We start from the raw sequence: 21,201 nt of genomic DNA on the forward strand, positions 1-21,201 counted from the left end.
CATACACTTCACCGCATTAATTAAAACTATGCCACCATTTGCAAAACCAGCAACGCAAGCATTGCACGAGTAATTGAATAAGCAGGGCTGTTCCTGTCGATGTGCATTACTGTAACCTGAGACTAGAAATGTAAAAATAAAATTAAAAATATTTTTAAAATACTGAGCATGACGGTTGGCCAATATACAGCTTTGCAGAGCTTCGCAGTGGAGCGGCTGGTCTGTTCACCAGAACCCAAAGTATCTAAATACATGTTTGCCTGGAGTTGCCCTTGAGTTCACTCTCCTCCAATCGGCTGCAGTTTATGAATACTGTCCAGAACTGTCAGTATTGTTTCCTTTTTTATTTTAAAAAAAGGAAATTAAGGAGAATTGAGGCATAAAAACACCATACGTCAGCCCCCCCCATATTATGCTGCTAGAACCCCATTCAAAGGTGGAAATGGGAAAACATTCTGACCTGCCACCAGGGACTCTGCTCAGTGTAACCAGACAAAGGACAAGATAAAAGCTTTGAGTCTTCCTTTCTTCAGCGCCGTCAGACATGTCTATAAAAGGGAAGAGATGCCTTCCACTGAGCCACAGTGCTGCTAGTACTACCCTTTCACTGTTAAACACCAGGAGAGACCACAGCACAGGCACTACCCTTTCACTGTTAAACACCAGGAGAGCACAGCACAGGCACTACCCTTTCACTGTTAAACACCAGGAGAGACCACAGCACAGGCACTACCCTTTCACTGTTAAACACCAGGAGAGCACAGGCACTACCCTTTCACTGTTAAACACCAGGAGAGCACAGGCACTACCCTTTCACTGTTAAACACCAGGAGAGACCACAGCACAGGCACTACCCTTTCACTGTTAAACACCAGGAGAGCACAGGCACTACCCTTTCACTGTTAAACACCAGGAGAGCACAGGCACTACCCTTTCACTGTTAAACACCAGGAGAGACCACAGGCACTACCCTTTCACTGTTAAACACCAGGAGAGACCACAGCACAGGCACTACCCTTTCACTGTTAAACACCAGGAGAGACCACAGCACAGGCACTACCCTTTCACTGTTAAACACCAGGAGAGACCACAGCACAGGCACTACCCTTTCACTGTTAAACACCAGGAGAGCACAGGCAGTACCCTTTCACTGTTAAACACCAGGAGAGCACAGGCAGTACCCTTTCACTGTTAAACACCAGGAGAGACCACAGCACAGGCACTACCCTTTCACTGTTAAACACCAGGAGAGCACAGGCAGTACCCTTTCACTGTTACACACCAGGAGAGACCACAGCACAGGCACTACCCTTTCACTGTTAAACACCAGGAGAGACCACAGCACAGGCACTACCCTTTCACTGTTAAACACCAGGAGAGACCACAGCACAGGCACTACCCTTTCACTGTTAAACACCAGGAGAGACCACAGCACAGGCACTACCCTTTCATTGTTAAACACCAGGAGAGCACAGGCACTACCCTTTCACTGTTAAACACCAGGAGAGACCACAGCACAGGCACTACCCTTTCACTGTTAAACACCAGGAGAGACCACAGCACAGGCACTACCCTTTCACTGTTAAACACCAGGAGGGAACTAACCCCCCTCATAGAGAACTAAGCCCCCTCATATCTTACACACTCAAGGACAGCAGCGTCACCGCAGGCAATCAGATCCCACAAGCCTCCTGCCGGCTTTTAAAAATAAAAACAAAACTAAAGATGCCATGACATGCTGGTCAAAGGAGCAAAGATTACATCACTCCCAAAGAGAGACAGACAAAACAACCAAGTTATTATTTTTTTTTTTTTAAAAGCCCAGCAAACGGCCTGTTGCGCCGGCGTGCCAGCCCGATTTTGAGACGACCTGCCTGTCCTTGCTGGAAGGCTTTGAGCCTCTTCTTGAAGCGGGACGGCAGCACGAAGTCGCAGCCCCGGGCCAGCAGGGCCAGCTCCTTCCTCAGGTCCGGGTCCTGGCGCAGAGAGAGGTCCTTCATCCTCATGCCGCCGGCCGTGGCTCCCTCCAGTAAACAGGGCGGGTGAATCTCCCCCTGGCCGAGCCCGGCAGCGCGCGCGCACACACGCACACACACACACACGCACACGCGCACGCACGCTCCGCCCCTGCTCCCGCTTATCACAGCCGGAGACTCCGAGCGCAGAGCAGCAGCTGTGAGCGTTAGCCCCGCGGTACTCCCAGCAGTCAGTCACAGCCGTGTGTCTTAGCCCTGCGCTACTCCGAGCAGAAAGTAGCAGCTGTGAACGTTAGCGCCGCGGTATTCCGAGCAGAGAGTCACAGCCGTGTGTCTTAGCCCTGCGCTACTCCGAGCAGAAAGTAGCAGCTGTGAACGTTAGCGCCGCGGTATTCCGAGCAGAGAGTCACAGCCGTGTGTCTTAGCCCTGCGCTACTCCGAGCAGAGCGTAGCAGCTGTGAGAGTTAGCGCTGCGGTGAGTCGTAGCTTTACGTTTAAGCCCAGCAGTACTCCGAGCAGTCAGTCACAGCCGTGTGTCTCAGCCCTGCCGTACTCCACCGAGCAGCTCTGCTTCAGTCTGCGCATCCACACTGAGCTGGCTGCGATCGGAAAGACCTATCCTGAGAAGTCACGGGGGGGGAGATAGGACGAGCGCGCACGTGTGTGTGTGTGTGTGTGTGGGGAGGAGGGTAGAGGCTGGGGGAGGGGGTGGGGTGTGGAGCTGGGCTTTCAGCTTACATTCCACAGCTCGCATAGAAGGTTATGTAAAGAAACAAACCTGTTGTTTTGCAGCCCTCTGATAGGAGATCCAGTTAACTCTGGGGATGCAGCAGAATGTCACGATTACACCTCGGACAGTCCGCCCCCCTGCTAATCTCCTTCTGTCACAAGAGACTTAAAATGTCCCCTGACTGAAGTGTCCAGCTGCTCGTTTGAAGTCTCAGTACATTCTTTTATTCCACCTTTTTAAAGGAGCCTTCCAGAATAACAGCTCTGTACAACGTTTGCCACGACTGCTGTTGTTCCTTGCTCCTGAGTGGAGTCTCAGTGGTAGATGCCAGTCATTACAGAAAAAACCCAGAGTCCTCAATCCAAGGAAGCGGCGAACGCTTCACCTGCGTACACTCAGTTTACACTTCACCTGTGTATACGATACACACTTAAGGCTCAGGTGTTTAGAGAGCCTGCAAAAATAAGCGCTCACCTCACTGCTTGGGGGTGGGGGGGGCAGGGGGCACAGTCCTGCTGAATCAGAATAAAGAAGGAAGAAACCGTATCCATGTCACACCCCATATAAACCCCTAATATCTTTATTTCCTCATCCAGGGCTTCCAGCCATACCGTCTCTCGTTGCGGTTGATAAGGGACGGTCAGTTGTGGCATGCGCTGTGTGGCAGGTTCGAATCCAAAGAATGATGGCCTGGGCCAGTCTGGGACTATTAAAAGCCCTTACACGCTCTGTTTGGGCACCCCAAGAAACAAGATCTGGGGAAACAAGTTTATCTTTAGTTCCCTATAAACATCCGTTCTTGGACGGACAGGAATTACATCAATTCTCCATACGAACGCAGAATTAAACTGACTTTATGTGGGGAGAGTGGGGCACTGCTAAAAAGGCCTTTAAAAAAATTAAAAAGAACTTACTAGAAAGTTAAGTTCAGCCACAAGTCACAACAGTAGAAGGGAAGAGAACGGACACACACACAGTGAACACACACGCTGAACACACACGCTGAGGAGGTGGAGCGCATGACGAGCTGGTATGAAAATAAAGCAGGTCCCAGGATTAAACCTCCCGTATTTTTAGTGTGCAGATCAGCGTCAACGGTCTGGATTCCACTTCCTGTTATCCTCCAATAACAGGATATTATGCAGTTTTGATTAGCTTGGAAAAACAGACAAACCACCCCTCCCCCCCCCCCCAAACCCACGGTAATAAAAACACTAAAATAAAATAAACAGAAAAGTGCTGGCACAAATAAACCAACCATAACAACTATATCACTCATGTTCAATTCTATTTCATTTACACACAGGAATGGCTTCATTTTGCTCATAATGACCAACGTTCAACAAAAAGAGCTTTCTCTGCCGTAACCGTGGAAACTGGTACCGCCCGGAATGAAGCGATGTTCTGTCTGGCCAGGACGGCGCAGCTGTCCCCTGCAGTGGCATTTACCAATCAGACAGACATGTTTTTCCACAGCGTACCCTGCCAGAGACACAAAGCCAACGGACAAAACTCCAAAGCATTCACCCCCCACCCCAAGAACAAATAAATAAATAAATTTACAGGCACCGTCCATTTCTTAAATAGAGGATTTATTTCAACTGGTAATGAGTCACACAAAACCTGAACACTTAAGATTCCTCTCCACTACATGGCCAACACTCTTATTTTCGTATATTAGGTTTATAAAGACTATTATACAATAAAACTAATAAAAAATTAAATAAAATCAGAAAGTGACCACCCCTTTATGTATGACAAGTATACAAAGTGAATCCCCAATAAAGCAGCCTAGCTGCCCAGTAACTGGGGTAAAACAGGACACACACACTCACTGCATTTGTGAACCCACCCCTGACACCCATGTCAGTATTACGCCTCAGCAAACAGAGTTTGTCACAATCAATGTTTCTCCTGCGTGTTAAAAAGAAAAGAAAGATAAGGCTAACACTTAGGCTACATGTTTCAAAAGGAGCCTGTATGACCATTATGGCACTCATGCAGTAGACAGTGGGAAGTGTTTTGGCTAAACCTTGTGAAATCCAAACTGACATATCAAACGTGGCAGAAAATTACAAAAGTGTCTTTAAAAAAAAAAAAAAAAAAAAAGCTTAACTCTGAATAATAAGGTTATATTGAAAATTGCTTTTGCTTTGTGCGTTTACCAACGCACACATTTTTCAAACTTACCGTGACATGACAAACACTCTAGTAGCAAGTTGTGATACCTTTTTCCATTTGCTCCAACAATAATGTACACAGAACACATCTAGCCTATTTTATATTAAGCAGAACCAGTTCACAAACTAGCCACGGACCAGGGTTATCTGCCTTTTTTAAAATTCCAGCTTTGCCTTTTAGCAGGTAGTTGCTATAGCAACTCTGATAGGCAGTCTTCCATCTCAAACAGAAAATAGTTTGTATCCGTTAGCCAAAATACAAACCTCTGGCCACACAATACTGTCAAATACAATGGTCATTTTAAACAATTACAATTTAACTGAAATCGACTTCTGAACATAGGAAGATTAACTGGTTTGCCTTTTAGGTAAATATCAGGCAGATAACTCAATCTCATTCTGCTTCGCCCATTGTGATGGTTCTGTGATGCATATGTGGCTTTAACTTTCTGTTTAGAGTTCTATTATAGTTTTTAACTGCATTTCAGTGAAACAGATGTGAGTGAGTGAGACTGTTATTCATAAAAGGAAACTTTCAGGTATTTGGGCAAATGATTACCAGTGCCTATCCCAAGAAGAAGCAGCAGATACTTACACAGAACTGATTTCACAACAGTCATCTTTTCAAGGGTAACAAGCTACCCGTGTACATTTATAAATAGACTTCCAGAAAAGCAGACAACCATTCAAAACAATCGGATCATTATCGCCATTATCCTGATAATTGACGATGTACAACTGAAACTATGCCTTCGCCTTCGCTGAGGGCACACGTGAACACATCACCACAATCTCGATTCTGCCCTTCTGGTTCCTGTCCAGGGGAAACCAAGGCTATCTTTATCAGCGTCTTGTGTCAAAGTTAGACCAGCTGTCCTCGCCAGCGTCGGCATGACGTTAATTGAATTTTTCAGCTAATCCTTTGAAGAATGCATTTGTATTGTGGAATTTCTGCGGCCTTCTCTAAATAGCGCATCACCCGAGGCAGGGATCAGAGCCGCTTTAATGCCAGGCCACATATTGAGCGCATATGCTGCCGTTTGCGTCACTCCATAAAAGTATAAAAACGTTCAACAGTTGTTCCGTCTACTAAACGCCGCGCCAAGGGTCTCTGAAGTGTCTGAGCAAGACTGTACGCGAGAGGCAAATCCTCACGACATCTGCGAAAGCCGCTAACCCTTCCCATTCGGGGGTGGGGGTGGGGGGCGGGGGAGGATTTCAAACAGAAAAATAAATACGGGCAAGTTTATCAGCCGTCAGATGGCTACAGACATCTGAAATCTACACTAAACGGTAAAATTGTTCTGCAACATTACCCCATACATACATTTCCACTTATATCCATTATGCATTCCACTTGTATTCACCTTCTCATGTAACAAAGGTATTTATTTCCAAAACTTTGAACCAAACTGGTTGCATATCAACTGCTGAAGTCTTGAAGGAACCCACACAAATCAAATACATTTGTGCCTTCACACTGATAAACACAGAATGGCACAAATTCCCCCATAATCACAGCTGCAGGCCCACATGCGTTTATACTGCAAGTTAAATTCCCCTACAGCAGGTTTGAGTGCCAACTCTGACTCACTGTCTACCACAATTCAACCCGCTTGACCTGATAGGAGGCACTGAAAGGCGGGCTCCATTTCCATCAGTTAACCGCACAGATCAAGATCAAAATGTGAGGCCTACAAAGCACCGCTATACAGAACATACATGGTGTTTTAACAGCACGAGGAATGGGTCTTTCAGTGCATCTGAAAGGCCTTCAAGCGCTTTAATGTTCCGAACGCCATGTGGGGTAAGGAACTGAAGCAGATGAACTCCTGCTAATCCTAGAAACAGGAATTTTAGCCCTTAAAGCGATAGTCCCAACGTTTTGGGAAATTTGCCTTTTGGCCATCTTATCAGTAGTTGGAGACGATAAGACTGATACCAATTTCATCCCTGTAAAACCAGTACAAAAACACTGCACCATATCTATGGACTGCAAGCTAACTGTGCCACCTATATGAATGGCTACAGACAGTGATGGGGCGTGACTTCAGGTCTGCCAAGTTGCATGTCACAGACTGTAAACTTGCACTTCCACTGCAACCAATAGTACTGCATAACTGGCAACCCCAAACTCGTGCTTAATGTGGCACTGTGCAGCTACTAATCACTGCACCCAGTGGATGGATACGTGGTTATTTATAAATTACAGTTTTGAATTTAACTGCCTCCAAAACAACCAAGATCACGTTTTTCTATTTTTACTTTTACTCGTTAAATGCATGCAAAATGCAAGTGTAAACTCAGATTTTGGACATTCTGAAAGGTGCGTTTCCATCACTAATTAGCAGAGGTAGCGTTGCTTCCGTCTGTAGCCGTAACCATAGAGGTAGCTCAGTTAGCATGCAGCCCATAGATATTGTCTAATACTATAGTACTGGATGAAATGGGTATTGATCGTATCATCTAATGATGGGCAAGACAGCCAAAAAGCTAATTTCCCAAAATGTTGGACCATCACTTTTAAGATAAATCTAAGTATTAATATTTGTTTCGTTTACATTATTTGGGTTCATCTCTGAGGAGACCAAACCTAATGTGTTCCAAGCAATGAAAAAGCAGTATACAATGTTTGTACAGGTAAGTCAATTTTGTGAGGATACTCAACCTGCATTGCTTCAGTATATGTCCAGCTGTATAAATGGATGCAATGTATGCAGCGTAAATGCTATGAAAAATGTTGTGTAGGTCGCTCTGGATAAGAGCGTCTGCCAAATGCCTGTAGTGTAATGTAATATCAAATGTTACCACCTAATCATTTAGGCCAGATTTTATACCACCATGAATGCAATGTCCTTAAATTGACTTTGTACACTAATGCTGAATAAAGTAGGCTGAACAAACACAAACTTCGGATTCAGTAAAGTGATGAATAAAATAATTTGATAAAAAACTTGAGGGTAGACATGTTCCTTTTGCCATAGCAAATGTCCGGGACAGTCTTGCTGGACTTACGCCGGCCTCTGATGTGTCAACATGCTGGAGCTCCGGGGCAAATGGAGACAGCTGTCTGGGTAACTCAGTGTCATCACGTTTTAGAGCACCCCATTCTCCAGCCCCACTTCCACTCCCCACACAGAGGCCAACCGGTAAGGGGCCCGACTACACTTAGTTATCCTCAACTGGCGTGAAAAAAAGGACCTTCTTTGCGTTAGGACCACACAAAGAAATTCAAGACCACAGACTGCAAGTCACAAATGACAACATTCCATAGTATTCAAAGAATGAGTGGCTTAAAATTGTATTTTTTTTCCCACCCCGCCCAGCACCAATCTCATATGAATAATAACTGTAAGCCAAACTTATGCCAATTTTTCAGGAAGCAGCCACAGGTGGTTTTTAAATAGATATGAACAGGGCCCATCCTGTTAAGGAACTGTTAAGAAGCGAGGACAATCCTGCGTGCGTCAGAGAGGACATGCTTGTCATTGGGGAAGGTTACTCCAACGAGCGCTGATAACACAATTTGGCATTCCAAACTGGAATTAAAAAAAAAAAAATGAACCTTTAAAAAAAATAATAAATCTAAAATTAAATTTGATACAAAACTTAGAAGTCCCCACAATTCCCAGCAAACGTGTTCAGCTGAAGCACACAAAGGCACAGGGATCATTCCAATCGGAAACCCACTCAGCGCTGATGCTCCGATCACCTGACCTCCCACCCGCTCTAAACGCGCCGCACCTGTCACAAGGCGAGAGAGAGGAATCCCAACAGGGTTGCTCGGCAACCTCTTATTGGCAAGGAAGAGGGGAGGAAAAAAAAAAGGAGTGGAAATTGTCGTCTGTTACAACAGCAAGCCCTGCTGGCCAAACGTCACTCGCTTGCCCAGAACGGCAACCATGCTAGAGAACCACAGACTGGGCTGAACGCAGGATAGACTGCTTTTAAACACAGACAGAAATCGCAGCTTATTCAGGACTGTACTGGATTCACAAACGAGCCACAGCATCAGGGCTCCACGGCACATCCATTTTAGGAGCACTTGCTCATGAAAACTGGTGTGTGCCAGCTGAAAAAATAATTTAGGAGTAGAACTACTAATTGGGTTCATTAGTGTGCTAATGAATTAATTTTTCAACTTATGTGAGACCATATGTGTGCCTTGGGAAAATGTTAGCATAGAGCCCTGTACTACATGTACATTTTATGCAATTAACAGACACTTTTACGCTCATCATAAAGATGGATATTTACAGAAGCAATCCAGGCTAAGCACATACAAGGGTCAGGGTCCCACCTGGGGATTGAACCAACAACCTTTGAGTCGCAAGCCCAGTTCCCCCTTGCCAACCTCAGTGAGAGTCTTAGCGGGGCACAGCATTCAAAACAGCCCCGCTGACCCGGAGAGAGGACCCCTGGCACACCGGAGCGGGCACAGGAGAGCGGTGTGCCACACCACATCTAACGTGAGCAGCAGCGCCGTGAAGCCAGAGGCATTGTGGGTAAAGCGCGGCGCGGGAGACGGGCCTTCTCGGCAACCTGCGGCACGCCGCCCACTGCTTTTCAAAAAAAGTGAGCGAGGGCGCTGTCTGCGGACTCCCCCACATCAGACGCCAGAGCCAGCAGCACAGGATGTCGCCACACCGCCTGCGCGATCTGAAGCAGAAATTTTTACAAAAACAAACGCCAGGCCACAAAAGCAACACGAGGACACCAGACAAAAACAAGTTTGTGTTGGATGTGCGTGGCTACGGTACTTTTCTACTGTGTGAGAACAGCAGCCGTAGTGTTTCGTAGATGCTCTTATCCAGAGCGACTTACACAACCTTTTTTTTTTTTTTTACATCCATTTATACAACTGGATATATACTGAAGCAATGAAGGTTAAGTACCTTGCTCAAGAGTACAACGGCAGCGTCCTACCAGGGAATCGAACCAGAGGCCTTCCGGTCACAAGACCTGTATCATATCCATTATACTACACTACTACACTGTAATGTAAGCACATTACATATAAGTTAGTTTGAGATGTTAGTAACCAAGAACCGTTAAAAGCAGCTCATAAATGAGCATGTTTATGACCATAAGCAGAATTGGCACATTTATCAAGTGTCGTCCATTGAGGGAATTCCACTCTTCTGCTTACTGCTGTTTATATTCTACCACAGGCCACCAAAACGGTGGCCTTAGACAAACTTTACAAGGCATGAGAAGACGGAGGCCACCTCGATCCTGCCAGGTGATTGTAATCACTGTCATTTTAAAAGTGGCGACAATATGACCAACATGTAAACTGTACGACCAGAGATAAGACTCTTGGTCACTGCGACACTATCGTAAAAGGAGTTTACAGATCGATCCCACGTCTTCACTTTGGACAGTCTGACTACTCTTCTGAGGATGTATTGCCAGTCTACAAGCAGGAAATTAAGAGCTCCAAGCCCATAGAGCAAACACGATAAAATTCTGGTCTGAGGGAAAACAAAATCGCACTCCAGGACTGTTTAGAATCAACAGACTGGTCAGTTTTCAAAACCAGTCATAGTCTGGATGACTATACCGAGTCAGTCATTAACTATACATACACATGTTCGTGTGGACACTTGCATCCCCAACCTGTACCATTTGCCTCACCTGTTATCAAAAACCAGATTAATAACGCCATAAGACTGCAACTGCAGGAGGGGGCCACCGTTTATAAACTGAGGGACAAGAAATACAATAAATGGTATGACTGCAAAAGGGCCATGAAGTCGCCCCCCCCCCCAAAAAATTTTTTTTTTTATTTTTTAAATAAAATAAAATAACTTTACAAATAAAAAAAACAGTATCAGGATGAACTGGAGCACAAGAACAGGCACCGTAATCCGATGTGAATGTGGAAGGATACGAGCTAGCAGCCGATTAAGCTGAACCCAGTGCCTTTAATAACGACACTGCTTCACTCCCTGACGACCTGAGCTATTTTTTTCCGCTCACTTCTGAAACTCCCTCTGAACCACCACTGGGGCACAGACAGACCACAACCGTGATCTTACCCAGCAGGTGACAGGCAGGTGCGGGTAAAGCGTTTAAATCTGTCAGAACGCTTAAAGCTGCAGGCCCTGAGGGGATTCCATCTCCAGTTATCTGTCCCACTCAGCTCGTTGAGGTTTTTTGGTGATATTTTTAATCTGACTCTGGCATGGTGTTCGGTCCCAACATGTTTCAAGAGAAGCCTTATTATACCTGTAGCTAAAAAAAAAGCACTGGTGACATGTCTGATGGACTGCAGAACAGCTGTTTCAACTTGATAATGAAATGCTGTGTAAAACTGGTTAAAGCTTTTATATTCAATAATGCACCAGTCATTCTTGACCCTACTGTTCTTTTTTCCAACTATTTATGCGCAGTGTTTTACCCAATGCTCTCATTGGATTGAGAGGAATACATCAACTGAATGTTAATGAGGTAAGGTTGACAATCTACACGTTGATTGGTTATGATGTAATGAACATATCGTTCCTCGTTTCTAATATTGTTTGCATGCGTTTGTGTATGTTGTACATTCTGTTTGCATGCGTAGTATGTTGTCCTAAAGAGTAGCCAGGGCTTCCAAATCCATTCCTTTTTGTTGCATGCTGAAGACTAATAATCCAATGTCCCATTGATTGGGAGGGGGGTAATAAAAAGTTGCTTGCAAACACCCCCACAAAAGTTTAAGAACTTTTGCTACATAACTCCTTATCTTGGTAAGCTGTAGTTGCACAGAACAAACCTAAATGCCAGTCCTTACCTTTTTGATGCTGAGAGATCGGTACAGTGCTCTGCCACCAGAAGCCACTCGGGCATTTCCACCAATCCCAGAGGGCAGGGCCGTCGAGGAGGGGCTGGAGGGGCCGCTCGGAGACGACGACGCTCTCTCCGGCAGGTTCTTCGGGGTTGAAATTCGTTCGCGGCAAGCCGCGCTCTCTCCATTTTTTATCAGTCTCAGGTCCTCCTTCAAAATCTCCTGGGTGGCCGGCTCACTCAGCCAATTCAGGAACAGTTCGTCGACTTTCCTTTTCAGAATTGGCTGGAGGTCTTGCGATGGCATTTTTAGCCCACCTGAAAGGTAAAGAACTGAGAAGGAAGCGCTACCATTAGTTCCTACGCAGCTGGTAAACCAATTTCTCAGAACTCAACAACTTAATTTATGTGAACTCACAATAGAGTATGCATATTCATCTGTTTGTGTCTCAATGGTAACATCATGTACAGGAATATGTTTTTATGATTCTGTAAACCTATGAATTAATTTCATATAATAATATAGTATCTTTGACATATGGTTAGGTAGATTCAGAAAATTTGCTAAGTATTTTACAAGGGCAAAGAGCAAAGATATCCCCCCCTCCTGATACATACTCGTTAATTCCAACAAATGAATGACAAACTGTGGAAATGTATATACAATTTCTGACTTTGCTTATAGCCCGATATGCAATGAGTATGCATGACTGCTTGAATGCCAAAAGAACGTTGACGGACTGCCAGACTGGTTGCTCAATTAGGTCTGCGTTTTATTGTTCATTTGTACACAGTGGTGAAATAGTCACATAGCCAATTCACCACGGAACCCTCCGGATTTATACGACAGTCAAAAGAATGATACATCCGTTCCAATCTTTGTGAGCCATTGAATAGCACGGATGAGACACCCAGGCACCTAGCTAGCTACCAGAGAACCTACACACATATAATAGCTATACATGCGCAAGTGTCTGCAAACATCCCTTTGATGCAAATAAAAACCACTTCTGTTTGTAGCAAGTAGCCACAACACATGGCTGGCTAACAACTTAGTTAAATGATAAACTCGGTAACATAGCTTGGTTGCAATCTCGGCAGTGTTACAGAAATTGATCGTTGGCTGCATCATATCTGTATAACTAGGCAAATATTTTCATTCTTTGACACACACGTGGACAAGGAACGAAGATAGTGGGGTTAGCAACCCAGTGGATGCCAAGAGCTAATGTTAGCTAGCTGTCAATCGCTAGCAACCCGTGCTTTCAGTTTCATGCCATTTTTCTAGCAGCACAGTTCTGATATTTATATTTACAAGTCTATATAAACATCAGTTTCTCCATAATAACGATGGGAAGTTTGCTTACCACTGACTACATGGAATCATACAGAATCTCAATCTACCTAAGAAACCAGACCTCACGAGTCGGCAAGGAAGGTAAATTAAAAATGGCCCAGTTAGCCAGCTAACTAACTAGCAATGGTCGCTAGCGATACTTCACCACTGTCGCTGAGAAAATGCATGCATTGATAAAAATGAGCGCGCTTCTTTGGGAGAGAATTCCTGGTTGCGCTAGTTATGCAACGTTAACTTACAAAATCGCCTCAATCTGAATCGAAATTTAAGCGTACCTAGCTAGCTACTTTTATTAGGAGTCCAGAAACACATTCATGCGCTAGCTACATGTTTAATTCGAGCTTTAGTCTCGTCTCCCCAGGTAACCGGGAAACACAGTTGTCGCGAGAACACCGCTTAGTATACGGGACCAGAGACAGTTTTAGTAAATGATAAATGACCAAAATATTTGACACGTATTTTATATGTAAAATTCCACTTACTTAATGTGACCTACAACGTATTTTGCTACTACAGTAGCCTACGACTAGAATGCCAAGCTCTCTGGTTTTTATTTAATTGTTAATTTCCTTTAGTCGATTAGTTTAGTGTCTGCAGGTGTTTGCTCCAACCAGGCACGACACCGCCCAAATTCAACTAATGAGCTTCATATTTAGAGTGAAGTCGGGTGGTGTAGTGCATGGTTGGAGCAAAAACAAACCTTAAGACCTAGCAGCTCACAGGACCTGGAGCTGAGTAGCGCTTATCTTGATTCCATTATTTATTTCTTTATTTATTTTAGTAAATGGGTTATTAGGAGTTTGACCTACAGGTAAAAATATATGAGTACATAACTAGGACAATTCAACATTGTTTACCCTTAATTTAGGGTAGTGTTTTCCATGAAACATAACAGTTAATTTCATCATTGACTGTTAACAATTACATTTTAAAAATATTTTCCCCCAATAGTGTAAAATAAATACAATAGGCTTATATATAAATATCTTTACTTAGACAACATATAAAAAGATACATAATATTATTCTCTCTATGGCTGTAGAGAAAGCCAATTAAACCAAAGGAAAATAATCACAAAGCGGGAAATAGATGGTACTCACACAAACCATCCTGTAAACCCTTGCTATTCAAATCATGGTCCTCGAAGGCTGGGAACTGCTGCTGGAAACAACAAAAGAGACTTGGATCCTTATTTACTTTTTAAGGAGAGCAGATAGTCCACCATTATTCTATATATAGAATATTCATGAATGTATTATATTTTCATGAATAAGTCAATGACTTATTATATATATATATATATATATATATATATATATATATATATATATATAAAATCATGTAGATATTAGCAGACAATATGACCTCATTTTATTGGGAGCACATCACAATGTCGCTCATTTGCAGGCCAGGGACAATTTTTGCTGAACGCCTCTGCAAGTGCTGTGTAAGCACTGAATTTGTTCAAGTTTCCTTTTCTGAAAACAAGCCAAACCTGCAGCTTGGAATGTATACTCAACTGTCTCCATGGTACTGATGTAATACAACTGGTCTCATAGACACTCCAGTCTGGGGAAATGTATGCCGTTTACGGCATATATCAGAAAATAAAAAGGCAGAAAGAACATGACACTAATTAAATAATATCTGAAAGCCACAATACATTTGTAATTTTGCGTCACTGGGAACACCAAAGGTAAAATTTCACGTGGCTTACATTTCAATTTGACAAGAGGACAACTCTCAGACAAAAGAACCGCACTGAACTTCACATAGATTATGTAGCCTACTCTTTCGACAGAGAATACCTTTCCCCGTTTTTTGTATTTTTATTTCAACGTGCATTATTTTATTTTTTTTTTAATGCCAGGCAGGTCAATTGAACAACTCTATCTTTAGCAGTAAGCACTTTTACATGGTGTGCAAAATAAATGTCGATACAATCATTCATCATTCTTTAACATGTCGCATTTGCTTAGTGCATGCATCAACTAAAGTAGATATTAAGGTGTTTTCCTGTCTCGCGCTTTCATTTTCACCACATCATTTCATTTACAACTGCTATCTGTCTGGCTCAGGAAGTTTTGCACTTTCAAAGATATCAGATTCACCACAACCCTCTTTCCGCAACACGTCTTCCTTGCCCTAAGAAGCAGTTTTTCTCGACCGGAGGAATGTTTCGTTCGATATACTACGGAAAAATCACCAAAGAGGACACTGAAAATCTATTGGCAAAGTATGGAATGGAAGGGAGCTTTCTAGCACGCGACAGCGAGAGCGTTCCTGGAGCTTACTGTCTCTGCGTACGGTAAGTAGCCTAGAGCACCCTGGCTATTAAACATGTTGGGAAATTTGGGAATACTCGTTTTCAAAACACAAAAGCAGAATTAAACAATGTAATACTCAGTCAGAGTTATGCCAATGCATCACAAGCCTCGCATATACCAAAGCTTGAAAATTATTCTTACTTTATCTTCTTTTTTCAGAATATAATGACCATTGATTAAAGGTGCTTCTATAATGTCAAAGGCATACGCTCTCATGATAATATAACACAACCTAGACTAGTCTTGGTACTATAAATAAAATTATTTAGGCCATAAAATATTTCCGCCTTTGTAAACGAGAAATAATCTAGTTTCACGTGTGTATGTGCTCCATTTTAAAATGTATCTCAATCGAGTTTTCATCTGAATGAACCTAGTCCACTTCTGCATTTTTAAAACATCTATCGAGTAGGCTATTTTGTACGTCATTGGAAGAATGTTCATAACGAACATTTGCAGGCTATTTTCGTACAACAAACTGCGATGAAAAGCTTTGTGAATAATCGAATAAACGAATTGTTTTTCAAATCGGCTAAACATTTTTTGCTTTCATTAAAAGTGAACCGAAGACGTTTCTGCAAACCATCCATCACCCTGATCCCTGGAATAAATGCTTAATATTTTCAAGCAATTGTCTCTTTATGAATAAATAATGTATAGTATATCTGTAAAAAGGAAGCTGAACCAAAGGTCATAATTCTGAGAAAACATTTTGAACATTATGAACATTTAAAATTGTATTTATGCCCCACTTATTCACCTACTCACATAGTCATAAGCAACAGCAAGAGGGAAAATAAGGAAGCGAGTCTGTCAAGACAGAAAATGAGAAAAGGGTATTTTCCCAGAAATTCTTAATCTGTTTAACAAAAAGATGAAATGGCTATGTAAAAATGTAAAGGCAATGTAAAAATAATCATAAGAGAAAGAACTAGACATAGCAGACCTTTTTGTGCCATCAAGAAGCCTAGCATAAAGCCCATTTAAAATAACACACAAGCCCACATATAATAAGCTCCAAAATAACAAAAAAACAGAGGTAAAAAAAGATGGTACAAAACTTAAAATTCCTTATATTGTATGGTAAATAAAAATTATTGCAGCAGTTTTGAAAACCAAATCAGATTTCTCATCAGATTTGTTTTTATTTATTTAACTTTTATTGTTCTATTTAATGACAAGGGCATTATTATATATAGTTAATTTTTTGCCACTTTTAAGTTTTTTTTAAATTTAATTCACATACAAATACTGTTATGTGTTGCAAGTGACCGAAAACAAACATGTTACAAACAATTTTTCTTAACTTTTCCGGTCCTGTTCCCGTGAAGGAGGGCTTCATTCGTCCATACTTACAGGATTCATAGGTCTCCTGAAGGCTGGACCATTAAGGTGAGTTTATTTTACACTTATGGATTTAGATGCCACTCCTGTTTCAAGCGGCGCACATATGAGCAAATATGCTAGTCAGAAAATAAATATGCATTTCTTTTCAGGCAGTGATCCGTGTGCTTTAATTCAAAGTGACGGCTCATATGACTTTAAAACTGATGTGTGACTGGTAGGTACATATCTGAGGATCATATAAATAGGTACTTATTTCCTTGGCTCACAATTTATCCGAACATAGACAGATTACTTCTAATATTGAAACAAACTTACAGTCACCTGTTAAAATAATACAGGACTTCCTGCTGGGACAATGCTTTGAACTTAAAAAAAAAAAATCCAATTGAAAAACATGACATTATTTTAGTTGAATTTTGCAAACTGTTTTTTTTTTTTTTTTTTTGCAGTGTATGAGAAAAAATATACATGACAAAATGGCAGCCATCATAACTATACTGGAAAATAAGTTCTCATCTCCCATCTTTAGGCTTCTGCAAGATTTAAAAACAATCATTTGCTCTGGATATAATTCTCTTTGATTGAATAAAATACACTGAAATCCTGGAGCTGGCAAAGTCACCATTGCAAACTATTAGAGGAGACATTGAAAGAGCAGCCAGTTGTGTGTATCCAGACACAGACTGGTTTAAGCACTTGTTGTGTCCTCTGCTTACTCATTTCTCACAATTCAGCTGTGAAGCCACACGAGTGAACTCTTGAGCTTACGCCGAGACACCTGAAACCAATGCGTATGTGGCTGTACAATGCCGCAACTGACGCAAACTATAAAAATTTCAATGACATTTAATGGTACCCCTGAAAAACTGTACATTTTAGCATTCCTTTTCATCCTCATCGACTGGATCCTGCATGTTCTCCCTCGCATGAATAAGAATGATTCATATAGATCTGAATAAGATTTCTCTCTGTCCCCCTTCTGGTTGTCAACGTGTTGAAGACTTCCCCCCACGCGAAGGCGCAGAGCTTTGAGACGCTGGACAAGCTTATAAATTGCTGCAGAGGAGTCACCTCAGACAAAATGGCTGCCCTGCTGCATCCTCTGGAAAGGAAGGTGCTGGCACAGGAAAGTCCACATAAAGGTACAGTTCTCTATGAGGGGAGTATGATTACATTGCATTGGACAACATTTTTTAAAATCTTAAAATTATACTCCTGTCTGCGTGCAGTATTAACTACCTTTGTCATTAGTTTTAAGAGGTAAAACATATTTTTTGGTATTGAGAAAGTTACTGATGAGTAACTAACCAACATAATAATAAAAAAATCAGAAACACAAGAAACAGAACGTTTAGAGATCTGGGGTGTAATCAGACACTCCCCAAGAACACAGACTAATTCAAAACAGAAGCATTGAAAAGGCACACGGTTTTGAAGTGAACTGTACAAAATATTATGCCTGTACATAAACTCTACAGAGCATACTGTATGGAGTATAGCACAGTGGGTAAGGAACTGGGCTTGTAACCAAAAAGTTGCAGGTTCGATTCCCGGGTAAGGACACTGCCGTTGTACCCTTGAGCAAGGTACTTAACCTGCATTGCTTCAGTATATATCCAGCTGTATAAATGGATACAATGTAAAATGCTATGTTGTGTAAGTCGCTCTGGATAAGAGCGTCTGCTAAATGCCTGTAATGTAATGTAATGTAATGTATAGAAGGTTGCTTTATTCATGTGGTGTAGGACATTTTGCTGTAAAGGGTCCAACAAATCTCAGGCTTGGAACAACAAGCTCAAGTGGTGAAGTGCCGTGAAAGACTTTGGAAATTATTCAAACTTGGAGCAGCGCTGTAAATCCATTAGAACTACACGTTGTCAAAGTGTTTGGCAGAAATGGAAAACTTTCTGCGTATGATGGTGCGTTGTGGCGCATGCGAGTGCCGGCAGCACCCAGGCGAAACGGGACTTTCACACTGTGTAGGCCGTATTTTGACGGTGTCGGGCAAATTTACAGTCAGCTTGTGACTGCATTGGGTATTCCCCTGACCGAGCCCTGTCCCTCAAACATTATGGTGCCCTGAAATGCGGGGGACTGTGTATAAAAAGTGCTGTAAATTTCTACAGGGTGAACCGACACGTATAATACCCTTAATTAAAAGATGAAAATGCGCACTGATAAACAAAAAAATTATTTGTTATAAATATTGAGGATAGTTTATGATTCATTAAATTCTCCAGTTGACATTCTGACAGAATTTCACAGCTGGAGGAATTAAATCCATCCCATATTAGAATAAAGTATGTACAACAAATGCTGTGGAAAAAAATGTAAGTTTTCAGAATACACAGTACTGAAAAGTAGTGTCTATTTTACTGGAAGACAGCTTTCCAAATAGAATGCATCTACCAGTGTTACCCATATAGCCTAAAATGTATGAATGAAAAAACGACAGTTTACCTTGTGCATACACACAAGCTTTGCTGGTCTGAGAATGAATAACTCCTAATGTAAAACATTACAGAAGTCACATCCATTCTCCAAACAAATGAATTAAAATGCTCTTGTAATGTTCTTCTACAGTGAAATTACTTTTTACACACTGCTGTTACAAATACAGTGGTAACATTGTATTACTTATTTTGCTGCTGAGGTTTTGTATCAAAAAACCTTGCCGATTAAAAATGCAATTAGTGTTAACTCTGTGCTGTGTTCCCACTGAAGATTTGTAGTTCACTTTGTAGGGACTGTGTAGCAGTGACTTCAATGGAGTCATGAAACAGAATAAACTCTGGTACACCTTTCATCTCCAGTGCCTGTTGCTGACGCTGCCACGGCAACAGGCAAAGCTGCGCATTCTCCACAGTTCTTTAATAATTACACCATGAGAACACTTTTACTTCTGCTGTAAAAAAGCAAAAACAAAAATAAAGAACTGAAAATGTACTGATTTAATCTATTAGACTGACATATCAGGCATTTACATAGACAGCCCCCTCTTCTCTGCTCTGTAACTTTAGGCCCCCTGGCAGTTTCAGTTCATCAGGGATGCGTATGTTGGGCAGGGCATTACTCATTGGTCATCTTCTGAGGTAGACTGAAAACCCACTTCCTCAAACTAACTTTGTTCCATCAACATAGCCTCTCCGTTTAGAGTACCGTCTAGAATTCATAGCCTGTAATCTCTTAAATGAATGTAAGCTTAGGGTTGTAACTAGGTAGCTGTTTCGTAGGTGACTTAGTTAATGCACCTGTCTTAACTACTGCTTGTATTTTTGCATAGACTGCATCGCTGTTCTCGTTTGTGTTAGTGTTAATCAGTTTAACCTTCAGGGTCCAAGCTGAACTATGCGGTTGTTCCCTGCACTTGGACCGGTACTTCTCTCTAGGGTTTTCGTCATACTTGTTCCTGGTTATGGTTATACACTTTGTTGTACGTCGCTCTGGATAAGAGCGTCTGCCAAATGCCTGTAATGTAATAGCCATTCAGCATTTCCATAATAATGATATTTCTGCATAAACTGCGTAATTCATGTTAGAGCTCTTGCACTATGGAGTGTGTGAGGTTATAGCTCTTACACTATGGAGTGTGTAAGGTTATGGCTCCTGCACTATGGAGTGTCTAAGGTTATGGCTCCTGCACTATGGAGTGTGTGAGGTTATAGCTCTTACACTATGGAGTGTCTAAGGTTATGGCTCCTGCACTATGGAGTGTGTGAGGTTATAGCTCTTGCACTATGGAGTGTGTGAGGTTATAGCTCTTGCACTATGGATTGTGTGAGGTTATAGCTCTTGCACTATGGAGTGTGTAAGGTTATAGCTCTTGCACTATTGAGTGTGTAAGGTTATGGCTCTTGCACTATGGAGTGTGTGAGGTTATAGCTCTTGCACTATGGACTGTGTGAGGTTATACCTCTTGCACTATGGAGTGTGTAAGGTTATAGCTCTTGCACTATGGAGTGTGTAAGGTTATGGCTCTTGCACTATGGAGTGTGTGAGGTTATAGCTCTTGCACTATGGACTGTGTAAGGTTATAGCTACTGCACGTATTTTGCTTCTCTATTAGCTTGGCTGTTTTGCACTACTGCTCACATATTTTTTCACAATAAGACTTTAAATTGTGTTACTATCAATTGTTTATGATCAGAAATCACCAAAATGTCCTCCCAAATTTAAGACAAGAAAGACAAACACGTTTATTTATAAGTCTGTTTTTAAACAAATGTTACTTCAATTAAGGTTGCGGTTTGATTGCATATGATTCATTTATTGCTGTTAAAGAGACTATAAATGTTACAGCCTTGCCACACTATGGATGAAATTAGGCAATAAATAAATTCACAGCCGCATTTGTACTGATTGTACAGGTGGAGTCTTGACTGTTCTGTAGCGAGCAAAAATAAGGGCCTGAATAAAGAATGTGTTCAAAATTGCACTAAAATATGTAGTAAAGAATGCATTTTTACATGCAAGATGACATCATTGGTCTTGTTTGTTTGACAGAGTGGACGTA

The 21,201-nt window shown here is 42.0% G+C and overlaps 2 protein-coding genes across 7 annotated transcripts in view; one reads left to right on the top strand and one right to left on the bottom strand.

The window, feature by feature from the left end:
• The window catches only part of ppp2r3b (protein phosphatase 2, regulatory subunit B'', beta), an 84,541-nt gene that overhangs the window by 14,541 nt on the left and 48,799 nt on the right, over positions 1-21,201 (bottom strand). Inside the window, exons 3-4 of one of the 5 annotated variants that reach the window (XM_035393843.1) lie at positions 14,115-14,172; positions 11,665-11,990 (exon numbers count right to left, since the gene is read on the bottom strand). In XM_035393843.1, the coding sequence (XP_035249734.1) occupies positions 11,665-11,990; positions 14,115-14,172 (384 nt within the window). Of the gene's footprint in view, positions 1-1,874; positions 2,090-11,664; positions 11,991-13,024; positions 13,388-13,496; positions 13,621-14,114; positions 14,173-21,201 lie in introns of those variants that run through there. The other 4 variants (XM_035393845.1, XM_035393846.1, XM_035393844.1 and 1 more) reach the window with 4 other exon arrangements.
• LOC118214178 (SH2 domain-containing protein 1A-like) overlaps positions 14,418-21,201 on the top strand; it is an 8,204-nt gene continuing 1,420 nt past the window's right edge. Inside the window, exons 1-4 of one of the 2 annotated variants that reach the window (XM_035393848.1) lie at positions 14,418-15,322; positions 16,673-16,733; positions 17,671-17,830; positions 21,192-21,201. The exon at positions 21,192-21,201 is cut by the window's right edge and continues 1,420 nt beyond it. In XM_035393848.1, coding sequence (XP_035249739.1) covers positions 15,189-15,322; positions 16,673-16,733; positions 17,671-17,830; positions 21,192-21,201 — 365 coding nt within the window. In that variant the 5' untranslated portion in view covers positions 14,418-15,188. The remainder of the gene's footprint in view (positions 15,323-16,672; positions 16,734-17,670; positions 17,831-21,191) is intronic. The other variant, XM_035393849.1, reaches the window with a different exon arrangement.

The sequence above is a fragment of the Anguilla anguilla genome, chromosome 15 (assembly GCF_013347855.1).
Source record: "Anguilla anguilla isolate fAngAng1 chromosome 15, fAngAng1.pri, whole genome shotgun sequence".
Lineage (NCBI taxonomy): Eukaryota > Metazoa > Chordata > Actinopteri > Anguilliformes > Anguillidae > Anguilla > Anguilla anguilla.